Here is a 25802-nt window from a genome sequence, read left to right as displayed (position 1 = left end):
CCAAATTTTTTTCTAGAGAAATTTGTTCGGCCTCTTGTTCTAATTTCAGAAGAAGAAAATGGAGAAAACTATTATTTTTTAGGCCTATCTGAAGCCTCGAATATTCTCCTTGCCAGCACTGTAATACTGTCTTACATGGTCTTTTAACCTTTGTGTTCCCTTTCATTTTCAATGCAAAGGCTATACAGCACTTAGTTGGCCAGCTCTCTTTAATTTTGGAATCAATCACTGAAATAACTGCTGTCATCATTATATGCTCCTAATTAAGCTCAGTAATTGTTTTTCAACACAAATTCAAAGTTGTTGGCTTAGCTGCAGCAAATGAATTTTTCACAGTATCCCCATAATCATTCTAATCACTATGGTACAATGATTATTAAACTGTGCATATAGATCAAGGGTTCAAGTCGTGGTGTGGGCTTTGTCCTAATTAATATGTTTAAATCAATGGAGAAATAGTATTAATGAATTCAAGTGATTGTCATACAAACGTTACGGATAGAATTGCATGCCCAGGAGAATTATCCCATGATGCAAACTAGGAAGTATGCTATAGATGATTATTTTAAGCATCTGCCTTAATATCATATTAATTCCATGAAACATATGGATTTGAACTAAAATCTTGAACTTTTTCTGGTGAACATCCTTCCCTATTGAGTAGTTAAGAATATAATGGCTGGGGGCTATATTTGTTTGCTGGCCTGTGATAATGCATGAGAGTGTGTGTGTGTGTGTGTGTGTGTGTGTGTGTGTGCACGTGAGTGTTTTTCACAACTGAGCCTTCCTTTAGAATTACACGCAGCACTATTTCTGGGCCCATCCCTAGACCTTTGAAGAACTTCAAAAATGTCAATTTTTTAGTAGTCTCTTTGGGTGATCGTAATGTGCACTAAACTTGGCTCCATTGATCCTGTGGAAAGAGTCCTAGGCCTAGCTTTGACATTCCTTTGCTGTGTATGCTTGTGCAAGTAATGACTTCTCCAAAAATCATATCCATCAATTATAAAATTTGCACAATAAAAATATCCTGCTTTATCACATGAGGTTGTTAAGAAGATCAAGTGAAGAAATGAATAAAAAGAATAGAAGGGCAGAGTAACTACTTTTATGATTTTTACTCAGAGACCTAGAGCTTCTCCAGACTTAAGAATGTCTTTGTGACTGGAGTAGATTAAATTACAGAAAGGAACCTCCTCTTGTGACCAGGTCCAGAGAACATGTGTTAGAAATCCTCTATGACATTCAAAGATAGTGTATCTGGTAGAGTGTATCCAACGTAAAAATGATTTATGTGTGTGTGTTCCTTCATTTTCCCAAATAAAAGATATATTCTGAGCTGGAACTAAGCTCGTTACTATCTGATTTTCCTAAACTTTTTAAAGTATAAGCAATCCTACCCAAGTACATTTTTGCATAACCCATTTTCCTTCCCTTAACAAAGCTTCCTGGTTAGATGTTAATTGCCATGTGTTGCCTGGTCTTTTAAAGAATAAAGAATGATCCTTTCCATGGGAAAACTTCTGTGCCGACTTGCCTGACATCTGTATCTTCTTGTTTTCTACTGAAATCCTGTTTGTGAAGGCGTTGACTCCAACTGTAAGTGACTTTAGGCAAGTTACTTTTAAACTGTTTCCAAAGTTCTGCTTTAAATATTGCTTATTTTCTCCTATGAGATTTCACTTGCTAAAGGAATTTACTAAAAGGAATAAAACACACCTTAAAGTCAACCACACCCTCACTTTGTGGATAAGGAATCCAATGCCAGGAGAAAGAAATGATTATTCCAAGGTCACATATGGAATGGATCTAAGTCAAAGGCTCTTTAATATGGCTTCACACTATATCCAAATAACCTCAAATAATGTTAGACTCTGAATCATAAAGATTGTCCCTCTATTTCATATACACACACACAATCTAAGATGAATACAGTTACGATGTTTTTTAAAAATTTTAAGTTAGAAAGGATTATATTAAAACTAAATTTTGTATTTTGTTGCTAATGTGCATTGTCTGAAATACCTCTGCCCTTTGCTTTATTATCAAGAAAATTGGGTCTTAGTCTGGCATTTAAGCATTAAAAACTTGGTTTTGTTCTCACTCTTTTTTCAAAGCCTCTTGCCTATGAGTATTTTATACCATGATATTAGAGCCGAGCTAAACCTGTTCATGGGGATTGGAAATAAGAAGCTAAATTACCTGTCTTTAGCCTCCTAATTTTTACGTATGTTAGAAACAGAAGCCATTTCACAACACTGGAATTTGCAATCTCTTCATTCAGTGTATTTCTTCATAGATAATATTAGCAAATTGTTGTGAGAACCACTGTTTTATATCTTTTGGCCTGTTAATAAGCCAATAGACATTTTTATATAAGTACATGATTGACTGATGATTTATCTTACTTATACTAAGCAAATGTTTCTTATTTTATAGGGATTCATACTTTTTTTTTCCTTTCTCTAACAAATTCTGTCAATCTTTAGGATCAATCAAATTGGCTTTCAAAAATAAAATTCCAACTTAAACTGTAAGGTGATCCTGAAAAATGTGTTAATCACATTTTTATATATTTAACCAAATTTTAAATTAAGTAAGATAACTCTGTATTTAAGGAAAACAAACCACCAACCATGAACTGGGTGAACCAATTTATAAGCTAAGTAATCTTCATCAACCAGATGGACTTTATTGGTTTGGGTGCCCTAAGGATAGGAAAGCTTTAATAAAGTGTAGTAAGACACAGTTTTTCAGCTCTTTTGTTGTAAAAAAACAAATTCTGAAGTTCTTTTGACAAAATACAATGTAAAGGAGAGTTCTCTTTAACTTTGTGCGTTTAAGTCATTTAGCTAGTTAATCTAGACAATCTTAAGATCAAAGTAATTATACATAGAAATTTGGTATTTTTAATGGAACATAAAAATCACGCCAAGCCCGCTTATTTTGCCAAAATGGACTGAAATTGTTGCTTTTTGTGTGTGATGATTTAACTTAACTACTAAAAATTAAGACTTTAAAAAAATGCTTTTAAAATCCCAAAGCCAATAGTGATTTTAAAATCAATAGTGATTTTAATATTTATTCTACTTTTCCTATATTCACACTGCATATGCAGTTCTTACCAACAAAATATCTTTATGATTTATATAAGCATAATATATACATGCATATATTTTTTAATTTGTGAAGTCCACCCACAAGGTGGATCAGATTCTGCCTTTACTGCAATATTCTAAGAACTGAAACACTACAGAACTTTCTGCCTTATTATTTCAGAGGTAATATGTGAGGAGCAAATATATATTTTTCTACTTGCCCAGAATGAAAATTCCTTTTCTGCATTAGATGGTACATAGCTGTCTTCAACATGTTTTTCTAAAACCAGTGCTTTTTGGGTGATGGAACATGTCAGTGGAGCCACAAAAATTAGTCGGATAAAATAAAGTTTCCATCTGGATTAATTCCTTTTAGGGGAACATTTTCACAGGTGTTGTATATGGGGCAACTGAGGCAGTGGCTCCAAATTGTGGGGAAGGGAGTACAAAATGAACTTGTGCTTTATAGTCTTTCATATTGGGGAAACAAATCTTTTCCTGTCCTTTCCCTTTATTTTTTCTTCTTTTTTCCTGTATTCCTTCCCTCCTCCCTTCCTTCCTTCCTTTCTTCTTTCCTTCCGTTTTCTTTCTTTCTTTTCCTCTGTCAATTCTCTCCATAACATGGCATTGCACGGCACCAATCTCAAGAATAACTGTTCTAAGCAGACCTAATCAATAAGTCATAATAGTGGTTGCTGCGGGTGGGGGTGGGGTAGTCATCACTTGGCAAGTGGCATGAGGGAACAGTTTGCCGTACCAGAAATGTCCATATCTTCATTTGAGTGGTGGGCACGCAGCTGTATACCTATGTAAAAATTCTTTGAGCTGTATACTTCAAATTAAGTCACTTTATTGTGTGTATATTTTACCCCGAAGACAAAGAAAAAAACAAGCAGTGTGGTACTCAGAAGTAGAACTTTACCTATAATGGGGTGAAGGGTAACCATTAGCAGCACAATTCAGGATGATTTCAGATTTTGACACATCCAAAGGAAAAATAACATCTTGTGGTTCCTGGGTAAAAATAGGACGGCTCAAACGACCATCACCTGGAAAAAGAAAAGAATTACACCACATGAAAAAACCTGACCCTGTTTTGAATGCAAGTCTGAATTAGACATCAAGTCAATACATAGTTTTAAAAACATTTTATCTTGAAATAATCGCAAACATATGGAAAATGTTTCAGAAATGGTACAAAAAATTTCTTTCCATGCCATTTAGAGTAATTTTGCAAATTTATGCCACATCATCCCAAATAAATTAGTTTATATTTCCTACAAAGCGTACGATAAAATGATCAAAATCAAGGAATTAACATTGATTCAATACTAGCATCTAATCTTCAGATCCCATTTCTCCATTTTCCCTAATAAAATCCTTTATAGCAAAAAGATCCAGTAGAGAATCACAGATTTCATTTAGTTGTTTTCTCCTCTTAGTCTCCTTCAATGCAGAACAATTTCCCAGTCTTTCCTTGGTTTTCCTCACCTTGGTACCTTTGAAAATTACAAGGCACTGATCTGGTAAAGTTTCACTCAATTTGGGCTTATCTGAGTGTCGACAGGGTAGGGGTCCTGGTAGGAGCTGTGTGCTGAGGGTATGGGTAATAAAAAGGGTCTATAAAGATTTTAAAAAACAGTAATAAAACCAATGAGAAAACTGGCTCTTATTTTTAAAAATTATCACCATGAAAAAGACTGGTCCCCACCAGCCAGAGTATATTGATCACATTGTCTTCCCATCTTGTCCCTCCATTCCCCTCACCCACTGGGTGCACCACTTTGTCTGCTGTTTCATTACAGTTAGATTCAGGAATGCTGTATGCTTCAGATTGTATCCTACCAGATAGTGCAGGACTTCTATTTGTCCCATTTCTGCTGAAGTTAACTTTGATCACTTGGTTAACGTGCTGCTGCCTGCTAGACTTCTCCACTATAAAATTGCTTCCCCCCCCCCTTTATAATTGGTAAACATTTTGTGGTTAGGGACTTTGAGACAATGTAAAAATATACTGTTCCTTACTGAACATTTAAATTTTTTATTTATATATTTCTATCAGTATGATCTACTCTATCACTGTGAATCCATCGTTTCTTATTTTATTAAAGTTATAATGCATTACTATTTACTTTGTTGCCCAAATCATCACTGATTTGGCCAGCAGGAGCCAGTCAAGCTAGTTTCTTCATCTTTTTGACATGTGCCTGTCATTCTTTATACTATTCTTTACTTTCTGGTACAAGAAAGTTTTGCAGAATCACCTTGCATTTCTCCTGTTCCAGCCATCAAAGTAGTCTTTTTTTTCCCTAAGCAAACCTTGTTCCTTTTATTAGAGAATGGTATGTAGAAACCATGATCTGGAACTAAGTGTACTTATTGTTATTGAGGTGTTCTTGCTCTGAGGATTTTCAGTGTGTGCGTGTGTGTGTGTGTGTGTGTGTGTGTGTGTGTGTGTAGGTTTTATAGATTATATGTGTGAATACATATAGATACTTATATGAATTTATAAACACATATGAATATATATAAGTATGCATATGTATAATTTTATATACAGACATATATTTATGTAAATATGTATATATGTGTGTGTGTGTATATATATTCTTATTCCATACTTCTATCTATCTATGGTGATTTATAGTGGGTTTATTATAGGTTTTTTTCTGTCTATATTTTTAATTTTATTTATTTTTGGCTGTGTTGCGTCTTCGTTGCTGCATTCCGGCTTTCTCTAGTTGTGGCAAGCGGGGGCTACTCTTCGTTGCAGTGCACGGGCTTCTCCTTGTGGTGGCTTCCCTTGTTGCAGAGCACAGGCTGTAGGCACGCTGGCTTCAGTAGTTGCAGCATGCAGGCTCAGTAGTTGTGGCTTGTGGGCTGTAGAGCACAGGCTCAGTAGTTGTGGCTCACGGACTTAGTTGCTCCACGACATGTGGGATCTTCCTGGACCAGGGATCGAACCTGTGTCCCCTGCATTGACAGGTGGATTCTTATCCACTGAGCCACAAGGGAAGTCCTCTGTCTATATTTTTAACTCCCTGTTCCAGCTGTGAGAACCCTGGTTTCCACTATTCTCAGTGTATTTATGAATTTGTTCAATCTCCTTGTATGTAACTAACCTCCAGTTACTGTCACCACCTTCTCCCCAATGTGAAGCTCCTCTTCACCCTGTACAGATTCTGATACCTGCTGCAAGTTTTACTCCCATACCTTCTTTGACACCACTTGTAAGCTGTCTCCTACCTCCTCACCTCACTCATGTTCTGACCCTGTGCAGAGTCTCCCTCCTATGAGGATGCTGTCTTTCCTCTTGACCTCTGACAATCTGTGCATGGTTATATTCCAAAGTGGGTAACTTTCTCACATCCTTGAGGATCTAACACGTCACCCTGGAATGCCCTTTCCCTGTGGAGACTCTGTCCTCACTCGGTTAGCTTCCAGGTTTCTACCTTCACCACCCTCTCCTGGCAATGGAACCCTCCTCAGGCTTCTCAGACTCTGATAGCCTGTGCCAGGCCACCTCAGTAAGGGCATGCCCTTCTCACCTTCCTCGGGCTCTGCCACTCCACTGGGCCACCGCTGCCTTACCCCTTGTCCTGCATGCCTGACCTTCTCACCACTCTTAGGCTCCAACAACTCATGCTGGGCTACTGTGGTGCTCATCGTCCACATTCATGTGTATGCCTACCTTACAGAGCCCCACTTCATGGCATTTGCACTGAATAGTTAAGAAAGTAAGATTTGGAGGAAAGGAGGAGGAACAGTTCGGTACTTATGTTTTAGGTTAAATTCTGTGTTTTTAAAATGTGCAAATGAATACATAAAGCAAAAGCCTCATCATGTTAGGATTTAATTTTAGGACACCCAGTCCAGAACTCTAGTAGTTGTACCTGAGGGTTATGTATGAGCATGGTCATTTCCTCTGATACCAACCACAGCTCTAGAGAATCTCAAAGTTGGTAGGTCTTTTGTAGACCATTCAGGCCAGACTTCTTGGTTTGGAAAGACAATAGAGCTAGTGGTCAATAGCATGTGCCCTTGAATCAAATGGGCTTCAGTGGATTTGTGAAATTTGCAGTCTTCATTGACAAAATAGACTCTGTATATCAGATGGTTATTTTGAGATTTAATGGCATATTACTTATAAAGTATATCACATTGTGCCTGGTACATGTAAATGTATAATCATCAAATTGTGAAAATTACCATCATTATTGTCATCATCATCATCATCCTTATTATTATTACACACAGGGAAAGGGAAACTAAAACCCAGGAAGTTGAATCATCTTTTCCAAATTCACCATCTGCGTTGAGAAATAGGAGGAAGTTAAACTTAGGCATCTTGATTGTCTCACTGTTTTCACCATCCACTCAGATCTATTTCTTTCTTACAGGATATTTGCACCCAGGTAAAATATTAATTTAGTAACTTTATCTTAAATTGTAATTTTAGTATACTCCATTATTTACCTAGAAGTGCAGACAGTTATTAGCTGTATAATGCTGGACAAGTTATAACTCTTAACTATAAAGTAGCAATACATCTTACATTTTTGTTTTTTTGTAAAGGCTGATTGAGAAAGAGTGAGTTAAACATGTAATACAGACTTTCCTTACTCTAGTACCTAATGAAATGCACAAGGAATTATAAATATAAATAAGCAACAAACAAATTAACAGTGTCTGAATAAGAAAAGGGACAAATTCCAATGCCATTGGCTTAAAAATAATCAAAATAAGCAAAGAAACAACAGAAAAAAAAATTTGTGCATAAGAAGAGTTTGTCCAGGCTCAGAGGGGCAAAAGAGTTCTTGACGTCTTAATCTCATCCCTAACCTCTGTGAGATTTACTGGTGAAATGACAAAATTCTGAGAATTCTCATAACAACCTCCAATTCTGGAGTTAAGCAGATTTGTATATACATGCATAGTGTGTTTTAATCTGTTTTCTCTTCTGGCTGAAGAGAGGAGTAGACAGGGCTCCTGGAGAAAAAAGAGTGAAGCAGAGAAGCATGAATAGTAAAGCTGACTCTGTTTCACAAACTAATAGTTTCACACCTATATATTCACTTGGTAAAATCTCTAAAGCCCAACCAAAAAATGACACATTTCCCCAATAAAGTATACCTATGACTCTTCCACCAATAATCTTGCTACAAACCACTAAAAAAAGAAAAAAGAAAAAAAAAACCTTAAAATAGAAACACCCAGATATTCTGCTAAAGGCTGAGCTTCCCACAATCCCAGTATTCCCTCAGGCTACAAAATGGGGGTACTCATGATATGTGGGTATTCAGCCTCCAAAATGGAGCTAAAAGGAAGAAAACAAACAGTTCCTTGATATGATGAGAAGAGCATTTAAAAATATCCCTTTCTATAAAGGAATGACTGAGTTGTCTGCACACAGTGCCTCAAGTATGAGCAAATGAAAAGAAGTGGAATAGTAAGTATGGACATATATTGCAACAATAAAAGTGAAAAACATAGCCTGCCAAAGATAGACAAAATATCCAATCTAGAAGAAAATATAACTCAAGGAATCCTAGGAAATTTCTCAAAATTTTTCACACAGTAGAGTAAGAACCTGAATTCAAAAAATGTAACTCAATGGCAAGATGAAAAAGACAAACTATAGCATCAGATAAATTAGGATGTAACTTAAACATAAAAATTGCAACCAAAAGAGCATCATTAAAGAATTAATAAATCAACTAAAATAGGCAAGAAACAAAACAGATACCTACTAAAAGTCAGATTACTGACATAAAGAGAAGATTAGAGATAATTGTGATGAATACAATAAAAAAAACACAGATAAGAGGGAAGAGAAGGTAATGGATAAGAAAGATAGATAAAAGATGATCCAACATAAAGATCCTTGATGTCACTGAGATAGACAAACAAATGTATTGAAAGATATTAGCAAGAAAACTTCCTGTGAATTGAACGAATACACCACATTCCAGAGTCATTTTAGAGAGAGGACTTAACACCAAAGCACGTGTTAGTTAAGTGACTGATGTTCAAACTTAAAGAAAAACTTTGCAAGAAGACCAGGTTGAAACAGAAAATTACTTAAAAGAGTGAAAGATAAAATCAGATTAATTTCAGATTTTATAATAGTAGCATTAGCATTCTATACCAGAAGACAGTGAGGGAAAGTCTACAGTATTCTGAATAAGAGGGTGACATGACTGTTAGTACCCACTGATAGAGCTTTCGAATCTAATGACATTCAACATTCTTTAACATCAAAAAACAAACAGAAAACTCTCAGGGAATATAACATAAATGAACACTCTTAAAGAAACGACTTAACAATGAAGTCTATCCAGGTAAAAATGAACCAATATACAGATCTCAAGAATGAAGGAGGGGGCTTCCCTGGTGGCGCAGTGGTTGAGAGTCTGCCTGCCGATGCAGTGGATGTGGGTTCATGCCCCTGTCCGGGAAGATCCCACATGCCGCGGAGCTGGGCCCGTGAGCCATGGCCACTGAGCCTCGTGTCTGGAGCCTGTGCTCCGCAACGGGAGAGGCCACAACAGTGAGAGGCCCGCGTACCGTAAAAAAAAAAAAAAAAAAAAAAAATGAAGGAGGAATAGGATGCACAATGAATACATTTAAATATAAAACTACCACTTAAGAACCATGTTGGTTTTAGTTATAGAACAGAATATGAATGCCATAAACTTGGATAATATAACAGTATAAACAGAAAAATGAGGGATGGGTAAAAGAGTACAGTTTGAAATGTGTGAGTGCTAATATCTTCTTTCATAGCAAAAATTCAAGAGGAATATGAGCAGGGGTTTTTGTTTGTTTTTTCACAGATCTTTATAATTTAAACATTTTCAACCACCTTCCTCTCCCCCTAAAAAGAAAACCTGGCTGAAATATTAAGCACCGTGCTATGCACAAAATAGGCAGACAACAAATGTTAATTTATCTTCCTTTACCTTCACTCAGAGAAAAGCTCTGTTCAATCTTCATATAATCTAAATTAAGGGTATAACTTGACTTAATAATATTTTATATTTGGGAGAGTAATTTGTAGTTTTCCAAGGAATTTTACGTGCACCAAGTAACAAATTAAATTCCTGTGACACGTTTTTTGAGACATACATTTCCATTCCCATTTGACAGATGAAGAACTTGAGACGAATGGAATCAGGCATTTTCTAACAAACTTTGGTTCATTTTGAAAGACAGAAAAGCTTGGTTTTGGTGAATTATCATCAGTCCATATCTTATTTAGTCATTTATATTTGTTGTTATCAAATTTTTAAGAGCTTGAATTCATACCAGTAAAATGTCTAGCTTTTGTCAACTAATTGCTTAGTCTCTTGTGGTAAATCTTTAGATTTTTTTCATATTGCAATGAAATGATTAAATAATAGCAGATTTTGTTGCTTTGCCTACAGTGTCAGAAAGCAAGGACAACATGAGCTTTCTGTACAAGAAGAGCTGAAACCATGTGACAATATAATATCAAAAGCAAGAAACCAAAAATGCTTTTTAAGTACCTTTTCTTTAAAAATGCACTAGACCTTAGGAAAAGTGTCGGTATTTTGATCAATAGTGATTAAATAGTTGTATTGACAACACCTACTGCTATAAAATCACCTACAATATAATGCTACACAATAAGAAATGTTTTACTTGGCAATAAAGGAAGAACTTTGCAATAGAGGAACATTGAAAAGTAAATAATTCTAAATGACAATTAAAAGCAAATTATACAATGTTATTGAAAATTCATGTAGGGTTCTGCCCCATTTTTCTTTCTCTTTATCTTCCATGGAGTTCAAAAAAAATTAGTCCTGTCATCTGACTCCAATACTGGATCAAACTACCAGAATCTAAAGTTCATTGTCATCCCCCTGAATGCCAAAAACTTTTGATTATATCGACGGCAGTCACATTTTGTCATTTCTGAACAGTTCATGAACAGCTTTATGGAGAATCATCTCTTAACTGATAGGAATAGGCCCTTAAATTCGTATTTTTTTAATTCACCCCATTCTTATGGCCATGAATGACTGGACAAAAGGTGAATATGTCCTGCTCGGCTGCTGTACTTCTCTCTCCTGGGAATTAGGAAATAAAATGAAGAGGTTCTTAGTTTCTGATTGTTACTTGAATAGAGAGGAGGTTCTTCAGGATTATTAGAGCCTCCATCTTCCATAAAACTTGTTAAGAGTTAAGAGAATGCTAGTCTAGATGGACCCTCAAGATGCCAGAGAAATAAGACGTGGAGATCACTTTCCTCCCCACAGCTGCTTAAAAAATACATCTACATGTGAAACAACTCCTACAGAACACCTCCTGAATGCTGGCAGAAGACCTCAGACTTCCCAAAAGGCAAGAAACTCTCCGTGTAACTGGGTAGGGCAAAAGAAAAAAGAGAGACAAAAGAATAGGGACGGGACCTGCACCTAGGGGAGGGAGGTGTGAAGGAGGAAAAGTTTCCACACACTAGGAAGCCCCTTCGCTTGCAGAGAAGGGGGATGGGTGGTGGGGGGAAGCCATGGAGGAGAGTGCAGTAACAGGGGTGCAGAGGGCAAAGCGGAGAGATTCCCACACAGAGGATCGGTGCCGACCAGCACTCACCAGCCTGAGAGGCTTGTCTGCTCACCCGCCGGTGTGGGTGGGTGCTGGGAGCTGAGGCTCTGGCTTCGGAGGTCAGATCCCAGGAAGAGGACTGGGGTTGGCTGCGTGAATACAGACTGAAGGGGGCTAGTGCACCACAGCTAGCTGGGAGGGAGTCCGGGAAAAAGTCTGGAGCTGCCTAAGAGGCAAGAGATGATTGTTTCAGGTTGCGCGAGGAGAGGGGATTCAGAGCACCATCTAATTGAGCTTCAGAGACGGGCTCGAGCCATGGCATTCAGCACAGACACAAGAGACAGGCATGAGATGCTAAGGCTGCTGCTGCAGCCACCAAGAAGCCTGAGTGCAAGCACAGGTCATTATCCACACCTCCCCTTCTGGGAGCCTGTGCCCCCCACCACTGCCAGGGTCCCGTGATCCAGGGACAACTTCCCTGGGAGGACACAGGGCACGGCTCAGGCTGTTGCAACATCATGCTGGCCTCTGCCGCTGCAGGCTCGTCCCGCATTCCGTGCCCCTCCCTCTCCCCCGGCCTGAGTGAGCCAGAGCCCCCTAATCAGCCGCTCCTTTAACCCCCTCCTGTGTGGGCGAAGATCAGATGCCAGAGAGCGACCTACCTGCAGAGGCGGGGCCAAATCCAAAGCTGAACCCCAGGAGCTGTGCGAACAAAGAAGAAAAAGGGAAGTTGCTCCATGCAGCCTCAGAAGCAGCGGATTAAATTTCCACAATCAACTTGATGTACCCTGCATCTGTGGAATACCTGAATAGACAACAAATCATCCCAAAATTGAGGTGGTGGACTTTGGGAGAAACTGTACACTTGGGGTTTCCTGTACGCGACTGACGACTTTCTGATTTATATAGCTATCTTAGCTTAATTTTTAGTGCTTGTAATCATTGGTGGATTTCTTTATTGGTTTTGCTGCTCTCTTCTTTTTATTATTATTTATTTATTTATTTTTATTTTAATGATATTTAATTTTTTTTTTAATTTTAATAACTTTTATTTATTTATTTTTTTCTTTCTTTTTTTTCTCCCTTTTATTCTGAGCTGTATGGCTGTCAGGGCATTGGTGCTCTGGCCTGGTGTCAGGCCTGAGCCTCTTAGGAGGGACAGCCAAGTTCAGGACATTGGACTACTAGAGAACTCCTGGCCCCACTTAATATCAATTGGCAAGAGCTCTCTCTGAGATCTCCATCTCAATGCTATGACCCAGCTCCACTCAACAACCAGCAAGCTCCACTGCACGGCACCCCACACCAAACAACTAGCAAGAAAGGAACACAACCCCACCCGTCAGCAGAAGCTGCCTAAAATCACACTACATTCACAAGAACCCCAAAACACCACTGGACGCAGTCTTGCCCACCAGAAAACCAAGATCCAGCCTCATCCACCAGAACACAGGCACCAGTCCCCTCCACCAGGAAGCCTACACAGCCCACTGAACCAATCTTAGCCACTGGGGGCAGACATCAAAAACAACGGGAACTACGAACCTACAGCCTGTGAAAAGGAGACACCCCCAAACACAGTAGTTAAGCAAAATGAGAAGACAAAGTAATATGCAGTAGATGAAGGAGCAAGGTAAAAGCCCACCAGACCAAACAAATGAAGAGGAAATAGGCAGTCTATCTGAAGAGAATTCAGAGTAATGATAGTAAAGATGATCCAAAATCTTGGAAATAGAATAGAGAAAATACAAGAAACGTTTAAGAAGGACCGAGAAGAACTAAAGAGCAAACAAACAATGATGAACAACACAATAAATGAAATGAAAATTTTTCTAGAAGGAATCAATAGCAGAATAACTGAGGCAGAAGAATGGATAAGTGACCTGGAAGATAAAATAGTGGAAAAAACTACCGCAGAGCAGAATAAAGAAAAAAAGAATGAAAAGAACTGAGGACCGTCTCAGAGACCTCTGTGACAACATTAAATGCACCAACATTTGAATTATAAGGGTTCCAGAAGAAGAACAGAAAAAGAAAGGGACTGAGAAAATATTTGAAGAGATTATAGTTGAAAACTTCCCTAATATGGGAAAGGAAATAAGTCATTGAAGTCCAGGAAGTGCAGAGAGTCCCATACAGAATAAATTCAAGGATAAACACATCAAGACACATATTATCAAACTATCAAAAATTAAATACAAAGAAAAAATATTGAAAGCAACAAGGGAAAAGCAACAAGTAACATACAACGGAATCCCCATAAGATTAACAGCTGATGTTTCAGCAGAAACTCTGCAAGCCAGAAGGGAGTGGCAGGACATATTTAAAGTGATAAAAGGGAAAAAGCCTATGACCAAGATTACTCTACCCAGCAAGGATCTCATTCAGATTCGATGGGGAAATTAAAGCCTTTACAGTCAAGCAAAAGCTAAGAGAATTCAGCACCATGAAACCAGGTTTACAACAAATGCTAAAGGAACTTCTCTAGACAGGAAATACAAGAGAAGGAAAAGACCTACAATAACAAACCCAAAGAATTAAGAAAATGGTAATAGGAACATACATATCGATAATTACCTTAAACGTGAATGGATTAAGTGCTCCAACCAAAAGACATACACTGGCCGAGTGGATACAAAAACAAGACCTGTACATATGCTGTCTACAAGAGACCCATTTCAGACCTAGGGACACATACAGACTGAAAATGAGGGGATGGAAAAAGATATTCCATGCAAATGGAAATCAGAAGAAAGCTGGAGTAGCAATGGAGAAAGATGGAGGTAATTGATATTTATAGGACATTCCATTCAAAAAAACCCAGAATACACTTTCTTCTCAAGTGCTCATGGAACATCCTCCAGGATAGATCATATCTTGGGTCACAAATCAAGCCTAGGTAAATTTAAGAAAACTGAAATCGTATCAAGTGTCTTTTCTGACCATAACACTATGAGACTAGATATCAATTACAGGAAGAACACTATAAAAAATACAAACACATGGAGGCTAAACAGTATGCTACTAAATAACCAAGAGGTCACTGAAGAAATCAAAGAGGAAATCAAAAAATACCTAGAAACAAATGACAATGAAAACATGATGACCCAAAACCTATGGGATGCAGCAAAAGCAGTTCTAAGAGAGAAGTTTATAGCAATACAATCCTACCTCAAGAAACAAGAAAAATCTCAAATAAACAACCTAACCTTACACCTAAAGCAAGTAGAAAAGGAACAAAAAAATAACCCAAAAGTTAGCAGAAGGAAAGAAATCATAAAGTTCAGATCAGAAATAAATGAAAAAGAAATGAAGGAAACAATAGCAAAGATCAATAAAAGTAAAAGCTGGTTCTTTGAGAAGATAAACAAAATTGGTAAACCATTAGCCAGACTCATCAAGAAAAAAGGGAGAAGACTCAAATCAACAGAATTATAAATGAAAAAGAAGTAATAGCTGACACTGCAGAAATACAAAGGATCATGAGAGATTACTTCAAGCAACTATATGCCTATCAAATGAACAACCAGGAAGAAATGGACAAATTCTTAGAAAAGCACAGCCATCTGAGACTGAACCAGGAAGAAATAGAAAATATAATCAGACCTAATCACAAGCACTGGAATGGAAACTGTGATTAAAAATCTCCCAACAAACAAAAGAACAGGACCAGATCGCTTCACAGGCAAATTCTATCAAACATTTAGAAAAGAGCTAACACCTATCCTTCTCAGACTCTTCCAAAATATAGCAGAGGGAGGAACACTCCCAAACTCATTCTGTGAGGCCACTATCACCATGATACCAAAACCAGGCAAAGATGCCACAAAAAAAGAAAACTACAGGCCAATATCACTGATGAACATAGATGCAAAAATCCTCAACAAAATTCTAGCAAACAGAATCTAACAGCACCTTAAAAGGATCATACACCATGATCAAGTGGGGTTTACCCCAGGAATGCAAGGATTCTTCAATATACACAAATGAATCAATGTGATAAACCTTTTTAACAGACTGAAGGAGAAGAACCGTATGATCATCTCAATAGATGCAGGAAAAAGCTTTCAACAAAATTCAACACCCATTTATGATAAAAACTCTCCTGAAAGGAGGCATAGAGGGAACTTACCTCAACATAATAAAGTCCATATATGACAAATCCACAGCCAACATTGTTCTCAGTGGTGAAAAACTGAAACCATTTCCACTAAGATCAGGAAAAAGACAAGGTTGCCCACTCTCACAACTATTATTCAACATAGTTTTGGAAGTTTTAGCCATAGCAATCAGAGAAGAATAAGAAATAAAAGGAATCCAAATCGGAAAAGAAGTAAAACTGTCACTGTTTGCAGATGATATGATACAGAGGACTTAGAGAATCCTAAAGATGCTACCAGAAAACTACTAGAGCTAATCAACGAATCTGGTAAAGTTGCAGGATACAGAATTAATGCACAGAAATCTCTTGCATTCCTATACACTAATGATAAAAAATCTGAAAGAGAAATTAAGGAAACACTCACATTTACCCTTGCAACAAAAAGAATAAAATACCTAGGAATAAACCTACATAAGGAGACAAAAGACCTGTATGTAGAAAACTATAAGACACTGATGAAAGAAATTAAGAATGATACAAACAGATGGAGAGATATACCATGTTCTTGGATTGGAAGAATCAACATTGTGAAAATGACTATACTACCCAAAGCAACCTACCGAAGCAGCCACATAGCACAGGGAGATCAGCTCGGTGCTTTGTGACCACCTAGAGGGGTGGGATAGGGAGGGAGGGAGGGAGGTGCAAGAGGGAGGGGATATGGTGATATATGTATACATATAGGAGATTCACTTTGTTATACAGCAGCAACTAACACAACGTTGTAAAGCAATTATACTCCAATAAAGATGTTTAAAAAAGAAAAAAAGAACAGTGTTGGGTACACACAAATACAGTATATAAACCATGAAAAAAAATTCTGTACATGATGTAAATAAAATAAAATTGGGTAACTATAAAAATGAAAAAGAGAGAATGCTAGTCTATATAGAGACAAAGATTGAGACAGACAGGCAGACAGTAGAATAATGGAGAGAAAGACTAAATAGTAAAGCGGGACTTTATTCCCTAAGCTTGTTAATCCTTGGTTCCAGTTTCTAGTGAGACCTGCCTCTGGGTTCCATGAGCCATTGACTATACAGTTTCTTTTTTTCGCAGTGGACAGAATGTTGGGAAAGACTGATTCAAATAAACAGTATAGAATGACCAGTGTTCTGCTGCTTTTCTCCTCTCCAGAAATACCAAAGTGCAGATAACCTCGGCAGACAACAATTTGTTTTCAGAAGTTATTAGGGTCAAAGTTAAGCACGTGAGAAGACCTGCATCTAAAAGAGAACAGAACTGAAAGGCATATTATCCGTGGTTTTACTTGAATTTCATTGTTTGGGCTTAGGCAATTTCAGGTTTCACAGAGGGTTAAGACTTGAACTCTCCAAGGTCACACCCAGAGCGAAAATTGCTGGCATCTCTCTTTGTGCTACAGTCCTATCCCTCCCAATAAATTTCCCCACCCAGGCACCTTGCCCCCCAAAAACATCTTCTGTTACAGAAGTTCAATTTTAAAATTATTTTCCAATTCATTAAAAACAGGGCAAAACAAAACAAGCAAAAAAAGTAAAAGAAAAGAAGATATCTGTGCTTGTTTTTACCAAAGAAGAAACTAAAACCAGGGTGTGTAACCAATGCGACCACACAGGGCTAGGCGCTTAGAAGGGCCTAGCAATTCTAGTTTAATGCTCTGAAGTCACCATGTTAACATTCTTGATACTATTACCTGTAATTTTGTGCTTAAGTGAAGTCCAGTGAGTCTGATAAGTCCTGAGTGCTTGGAGCCTTGGCTAATGGGAGGTGCCTCCTCCAGCCACCTCCAGGCCTGCCCCCTTGGACAGGTTCTTCTCCTTTTGCTCCTCATCTCCTGATGCCTCAGGCCTCTCCTGCCTTCCCCTCATCCCCTCTGCCTAGCAACACCTCCAGCCCCAGCTCCAGGATGGGGCCCAGGTAGATCTCACACAGCGGCAGGGTCTGCTGTGAGTGTGCTGTTGTGTCTCAGAATAGGGCATGGAGGTGGTCATTCCTGCCCCCACCTGGCAGCACCATAGTACATTAGTACATAGTGCATAGTGTTGGGCTGCTTGTTAAGGGTGAGGCTCTTGTCCATTCCTGCTCTAGGTACCTGGGGTATCCTGGCACAGAGACTGCAATGCCTTGAGGGTTGTCCATTTGCTGTGAGTTGGCGGAATGGTCCAGGGCACAACATGTTGGTCAGGCAACTGGTGAGGGGCAGAATCCAGTGGCCAGCAGCAGCATCTGGGCCATGTTTGCACAAAGTAGTGGCGAGAGGCCCTCAGGGCCTCTAAGGGTCTACTTCACTCAACAAATATCCCTGTGCCCAAGGGAAAGTGACTTTAAATAACAAATAAAAAACATCATACCAGATCAAGAGAGGTAGCATGACTAAAGTTTACAGAATTTAAATGATTTGATCAAGGTCACACTGCTAGTGATATTCCAGAAGGGGTACTCAAACAGAGGTTTGACTCCAAGTCCAAGGTTGTACACCCTACAGTATATCCACCAGAGTTCTGTTTATTTCCAGGACTAAAAGAGCTCTATTCTGTCTGCTTTATTTATTTTCTCTTACTAAGCCTCTGCCTTAGTTTCCAAACCAATTTCTTTAGCCTGTCAAACCTACCCTAGACTAAGGTCAGTTGTGTCTTCCCTGAAATTTAGGTTCTATAAAGAGAAAATCTCTCTCTCTCTTTCTCTCATTCTCTCTCTCTCTCACCAATTTCCCTTGTTATTCTAAGCAAGTCACAGAATTGTAAAATAGAAAAGAAAAAAAGGTGTATCAGAGAAATTCCACCTAATTTACAGGGGAGGAGAAGTAACTCCAGGGAGGTCAAGTGCGTTATTTAAGAATTAGAGGCAGACATGAGTCTTAAATCTGACTATAGAGCTCTGCACTGGAATTCCCAGTATATCGTGATGCTTAGCTTGGGTAGGTTTTATACAGGGAAGACGTGTTAGGATTATTTTTTAGTGGAGAAACGAGAGAGAAAAATCATCAGCTATATCAGAGAATAAAGAAGATAGATAGAGTTTAAAACATAGCTATGAGATTATTGTAATAGTCCAAGTGGAGAGATACATTCTAAAGTAATGCAGCGAGAGTAAGAATGGAAAGGAAAACTGAAAAGGTGATTTGTCAACTAATTGAATTTGGAGGATGCTTAAGTGGAAAGAAAACATTAAAAATTGCTCAGAGATTTACTGTTTTTCAAAATAGGGGAAAAAAATAAAAGAAATTAGTTCAGATTTGCAGATGTTGACTTTCATGGCTCCTTGGGGCTCATAGGTTTAGCTGTCCAAGGAATAGTTGTATATACTGATATGGCTTGGTAATGAGGGCTGGGATGGAGAGACTGATTTTTTGGACTCATTGGTCTTTAAATTTTAGTGAAAAGAGAATTTTATTCTACTGATGGTTTGATGGCAATACATTCTACAGATATATTTGAAATTGTTTCAAAAAAGTAGGTCCCCCCCCCAAAAAAAAGTAGGTCCCCATGTTTATGGCAGCATTTTTTACAATAGCCAAGACAGGAAACAACCTAAATATCCATCAGTGGATGAATAGATAAAGAAAATGTGGTATATACATATATGTGTATGTATATATGTGTGTGTGTGTGTGTGTACACACACACACACACATATATGGACTATTAGTCATAAAGAAGAAGGAAGTACTGGTGTTTGTAACAACATGGATGAACTTTGAGGACATTATGTTGAGTGAAATAACTCATTCTCCCTCATAAGTGGAATCTAGAGAACTGGAACTCATAGAAACAGAACAGATTGGTGGTTGCCAGGAGTAGGGGTGAGGAAGAGTGGGGGAGGTGGGAATAGGTGAAGGTTGTCAAAGGTACAAACATCTAGTATAAGATGCGTAAGTTTGGGGTATATAAAGATGTACAGCATGGTGACTATAGTTAACAAGAGTGTATTGTATATCTGTAATTTGCTAAGAGGTAAGCTCTTAAAAGAAACACACAAAAAATTGTTACTACATGAGGTGATGAATGTATTAACTAACCTTATGGGGTAATCATTTCACAATAAATACATATAGTGCATCATTAGATTGTACACCTTAAACATACACAATGCTGTTCTATCTCAATTGACTTACACAATGTCAATTATATCTCAGTAAAGTTGGGGAAAAAATATAGGGTCAAATTAGCGTTAACTTTAAGCATTAATTAGATTCAAGGTATATTTTGACGTTGGCATTTTTTTTACACCTGGATAATCAATGACTTCTTATTCAAGTAAACATCAAAAGTCTGTAGAGGAGGAGGTTAATAGTTACCTGAGAGTGGCCATGCTTGATATTTCTTTCATGCAACAGACATTTGAGAAGACAATTCTTAACTGAGAATCTACTCTGAACATGATGGAATCATTTTGGTTATTTTTTTATAAGTTACTCTAGCAGAATGAACTAATGATATACACATGGTATAACATTGGAGACCTGCAGTATTTCAGTATACTCAGACAACTATGGTGACCTACTGATTTGGAAGTTAAGCCTTAAACCTGCCTGGAAAGTATATGACATATTGGAAGTGGCACACAGATAATAAAGTAAATCATAGTAAGTGTGCCTTACCATATATTTCACATCTGTTGATCTCTTCAGTCTAAAGCCAAACCAAAATAAAATTCTCCATCGTTGCTTATTTTGATATTGCCAGCACACAGTGATAAAGGCCAACATAAGTAAATTCAACCACATTTAATTAGCTCTGATTATGTGTTAAACCTTCTTTATGCACTGACAATGCAAAAATAAATAAATGAATTGCACTCAAGATGCTTATAGTCAAATAAGAGCAATTTTGGCATATAGTTAGAGCCAGGGACAAAGTTGAACTTTTATAGGAATTATTTTATCCTTACATAAACTCTGTCACATAGATTCCAATATTCCCATCATAAGAGTGAAGAAATTGATGTTTGAGGAACTTAAGTAACTTAGTCAATAACAAACAGCTAGAGAGTGTTGGAATCCAGTTTTGAGTGTAGGCAGGCTGACTCCAGAATGCTCTACATCACTCTCCATCATGCTCTACATGCTCTACATCACTATGATGTATACTCCAGAAAGGGAGGCTGGCAAAAACAATTAACTAATTGCATTATTACAGGATAAGTGTTCTACCAAAAGCACAAATATGATTTTAAGGAAGTCCAGAGAAGGAAGTAATTAATTCTACTTAGAGGTTATGGACGAATGACAAAAGAGGCAATATTTGAACTAAGTGTAAAAGAATGAGAGTGAGAATGCCTTTGAAAGAAAAGGGAATAGTAAGGAAACTTTAAGAATAGCGATATGAAAATACCTGTCATTCAAAAAATACAACTGGTCTGGAACGAAGGAGAGTAATGAAATATAAGGATGGAATTATAGGTTTAGAAGAGTTTTGAAGGACTTTCAGTGATATGACACAGGTTTGAACCTGATGTGTAAAAGTTAGAAAACATGGGAGTGTTTTCAATTTTAAGCAGACATATGACAAACTTAGATCTATGACTAACTGGGGGAGGATAGGGGAAGAAAAGCCACAGATCAGGAAGATTATTTATCAAACATTTGAAAACACTGAGATAACCGGGGCATTGTCAGTAAGAATGAAAAGAATGAGGATGAAGTGAGCCATTTTGAAGTGTTTAGAGGCAATACCAACAGACTGGTATAACTGATTTGATGTGAAAGATGAAGGAACGAGAACATTTAAGATTACTCTGAGATAGCTATTGTGGATGAATGCAAGAATACATGTATGTTGAAGTCCTTAACTGTTAAAGGGAAAAGGAGAAGAAGAAAGACTAAGGGCAGTGAGGACGAAAGGAGATGAGAAAGTAGATATGTTTAATTCATTTTTCATTCATTTTTTAAACAAACATTCATTCAGACACAAACAATTTCCTTATGAGTTACTAGCCTACACACCCCATGTTTTCTGTAATCACGCAGATGTGAATGGAAGTTTGAATGATTAAATAAATGAAACATCGATTCACTGCAGAGAATCATTTTACAAGGCAAACTGGGTTTAGAGAATAAAACTATTCAAGAAATTCTGCAAGTATTTAGGTTCACGTTTTAGAATCTTACACCTTAAGCTGTTCCTCCTTGACAATTGAGTGATGCCCTTGGGGTGACAGAGGAGGGATCTAGTTCATTGTGTAGTAACTGGCCTTAGAAAGGTTCTTTCACAATAACAGGAAGGAAGGCAGAGTAGAGACAGATAGAAAACGTACTGATACAAGTGGGATTGAAAACCTGTTAAAATAATATTCAGATTTTTTTTTCCTTACTTTCTTAGGAAGGAGAAAGGAATATCATTAGCTGACACAGATGATGGGAGAGGAAGTATGGGAAGTTTGAGAAGAGACGATAATGTGTAAAATGATCATCAGGAGAATGAAAAAGTGAATAGACAAGAGATATGTGTTGTGACAGGACAAACCAGTAATATTTGTGAAAGATTTCAAAAGGGACATGAAAAGATTACTGAGTGTCCTGTTCAGTGCACTTTTTGGGGTTAATTTTGCCTTTCAGTGTCTTTTATCTATTTTACAGCAGTGAAAGGAGGTGGAAAACTATTAAGAAGGCAAATGATTCTAACCATTAAAATGCAAATGAATTGTGTCCAGTGGAATGCCATTGTTTTTTTTTCCCTTTTTCCCTTATGGAGAAACCAGCCTTTTGTTTTGTTTTGTAACAGCTTTCTTGAAATATAATTCACATGCCATATGATTTAGCCATGATAAACCCATATTGCATCTATTTATGAATTAATATTACCATTTCTTATCACCTGTATGGTTCTTTGCATTCTATTTTGAACAAGTTGCAACATTTTACTGGTTTCCACATTAATTGATTTGTTGAAGCAAAAATTTTCCCATGGGCTTACTTATATTTGTTTGAGATTCATGATTTTTGTCATTTAAAGAATATCATTAAGACATGTTAAATTTGAACATGCCAGAGGGACTCATGCCAGAGGGACTCAAGGTTGGAGGGGGCTGAGGACAGAGGCAGAGTTGGATGGCATTGCTTTGTAAAAGGTAGTAACAACATGGAATTTAAATAAAAGGGAAAACTGAAGATGGAAGACCAATGATCATCAACATCTATAGAATTGACAAAAGAGAGAAAACAGCCAAAAAATTCTGAGGAAGATCTATGTGAGAAGTTGAGACTATTTTACCAGGATCATTGTATGAGTTTTTTATGGCTACCATAACATATTACCTGAAATTTAGTGGCAGAAACCTACACATATTTATGATCTTATAATTCTCTAGGTCGGTATTCCAAAATGGGTCTCACTGAGCTAAAATCAAGATTGGTAGAACTGTATCTATCCCCTTCTCAAGGCTCCAGAGTAGAGTCCTTTTCTTTGCCTTTTCCAGCTTCTAGAAGCTGCCTGCATTCCTTGGTTTGTGGACACCCTTTCTCCAACTTCAAAGACAGCAACAGCAAGCACATTGAATCCTTCTCATATCAAATTACTCTGGCTATTCTTCCATAGTCACATTTTTCCTGATTCACTTGTCTCTCTTCTAGTTTTAAGGACCCTTATGATTACACTGGGCTCATCCAGATCATCCAAGATAATCTCCCTATTAAGATCAGCTGATTAGCAACCTTAATTTTATCTGCTACTTTACTTCCCCTTCACCATGTAATCTAACATATTCACACCATCCAGGGATTAGGGAATGGACATCTTTGGAGCCATTATTCTGCCCATCACACCCATCACATGGGAGACCAAGAAAGGAGAGCTTTTAATAAAGGGCATAGTTAACATTGTCACATGTTAGTAATAATGAAAAACAGAAACACCAGCAAAGCACTAGTGTTGGTCATCAGAAAGTCTCTTGTTTCTTCTTTAGGAGAAATTTCATTTTCAAAGTCAAGATGGATTGAGACATAAAGGCCAAATTTTAACTAAATTCAAGACAGAGAAAACTATGGCGTTGTATATAAAGTACTCTACAAAGAAATCAGATGGCAGAGAGAAAGAGAGAGGTGAACAGAAATAACAGCAGGGCCTAGAGCTGTTGGTATATGTGAGTTTCAGTTCTGATTATTTATATTTTTAGGAAAAAAGGGACAAGCTTATTTGTAGGCTGAGGGGCTGACTGAGAGGCAAACTTAGATTCTGTCTTTTGAACTTCTGGGTCTTTGACCCTGTAACTTGCCCAATTTAGAGCATTTCAGCATTAACCTTTGAAAAATAACAGCATGATGTCAGGAACACAAAGCACCAAAAAGCACTTTGCTAAAATGTCCCAGAGTGAAGATGTTAGAAAACCATTGGAAACCTATTATTATCATTGAGATATTACAGGGTCCTCTTTGGTTGCTCTCTGAGATAAGATTGTGTCTGCCTGAAATGGCATTGATTCCATATATATACCAATAACAAACCGAAGAAAGAAAATTTGGAATAAAGAAAAATAAATAACTGAGAAAAGCACTCTAAAAATCTGTGAATGCCAGACATAGTACCCCAATGTATATTATTTGATGATGACACACTTAATTTTGGTTACACAGTGTCACAGCAAAGCATGCTGATCTGTCAGTCCTGCTTGTACTTATTGCCAGCATGAATATCTTAACGAAATCAGTGTTTTGGGGGTTAAATGTCAGCCAAGTGGCTTCCTGTGGAAAGTTAAAACAGTACCTCACTCCCATATATTTCATCTATGCCTTTCCACTTTCTCATGTACAATTCTATCACTCATTCTAGTCATGTACTTTTCCTGCCCTCTGTGCCAAGCAAAAATGCCACCAAATTTGTCAGAATAGGTTTGCCCTTTGTGCAGCAAGCCTGATTAATTTTTATCAGCTCATCTCTCTCTGGATGTTTGGTAACCTCACTCCTTATTACCGTCTTAGAGATCTTGCCTACAGCCAAGGGCAGATCTGCTCATTTATAATTTTCTGGTTCTTTTTCAGCTCTTTTCTCACAGGCTGGGGTGAGGTATTTGTTATTTCATTTTGCCTCTATCTCCCTGTAACTTTGAAACATTTTTGTTAAGATTTCCTCATTTTAGTTAAAAAATTATTTATTTAGAAATAGATTTATATTGTTTCCAATTTATCACAATGAAAATTTCTTATAAATGTAAAATTATTGGTTGATAAAAACCTCTCATGCATTTCCTGTACTTGTCAATGTGATCTTTCTTATCAAGAAATGCTCCTTAGAGTGGATGAACACTTATTCTCTTTATTTCTCTCTTGCTACATCGGTTTAAACTTCATAAACACCATAATTACACTAGACCGGACTTGAATGTGAAATAAGAAAATGAAATAGCGTCCCCTGATTCATTATGCTGTATTGTCTTCTTCCCAATATAAAGATTAAATGACAGGGATAGTTTACAGAAATGAGAAGAACGAGTTCAATTTTTTCGGACTCATAATCAACAAAAGATTTTTTCTTTTCTTTTATGAGTAGGGAAACTGGCTGATTCCCTATGTGAGAGAAGCACTTGACATTTTCTGTTTATTCTTTCAAGGTTCAGCTAGTTCTGAATTTTGCCTTTTTCTTTTTTTCACTTCAGTGTTTGAACATAAACAGTTTATCCTGTGATGCTACATTGACTTTTGTAAACATTTTACAAAGATGAATATGCGTCAGGCTTTTTCTTCTTCTCTTTCCTATTGATTTTTTTCCCCTAACTCTCCCCCATTTTACACAGGGTAGAATTTTGACGCTAGTATGTCTCACATCAGAAGCCATGATCTTAACAACTCATGAAGATACAGGAATTAGGAATAGAGAGATTATTTAGAAAGAAGAAAGAGTAAGTAAATGCAAATGCCCTGAGTTGAGAGAAATTAAGGAGAATTTGGAGAACTCACATAATCCTTGCTAAGGAAAGAGTTGACAAGAGATGAGGCTAGACAGATAGATATCCAAAGTAACATCAAGAAGGAAATTTTAGCCACCTTAAAGAATAAGAAA

General features: G+C 37.4%; 1 protein-coding gene across 1 annotated transcript in view; it reads right to left on the bottom strand.

Annotated features, from left to right (window-relative positions):
• Window positions 1-25802, bottom strand: part of CNTN6 (contactin 6) — a 232932-nt gene that overhangs the window by 145920 nt on the left and 61210 nt on the right. The window contains exon 2 of the mRNA XM_060021501.1: window positions 4021-4147. Coding sequence (XP_059877484.1) covers window positions 4021-4147 — 127 coding nt within the window. The remainder of the gene's footprint in view (window positions 1-4020; window positions 4148-25802) is intronic.

This window comes from Delphinus delphis, chromosome 10, assembly GCF_949987515.2.
Source record: "Delphinus delphis chromosome 10, mDelDel1.2, whole genome shotgun sequence".
NCBI lineage: Eukaryota > Metazoa > Chordata > Mammalia > Artiodactyla > Delphinidae > Delphinus > Delphinus delphis.
This window is presented reverse-complemented; position numbering and strand designations above follow the sequence as displayed.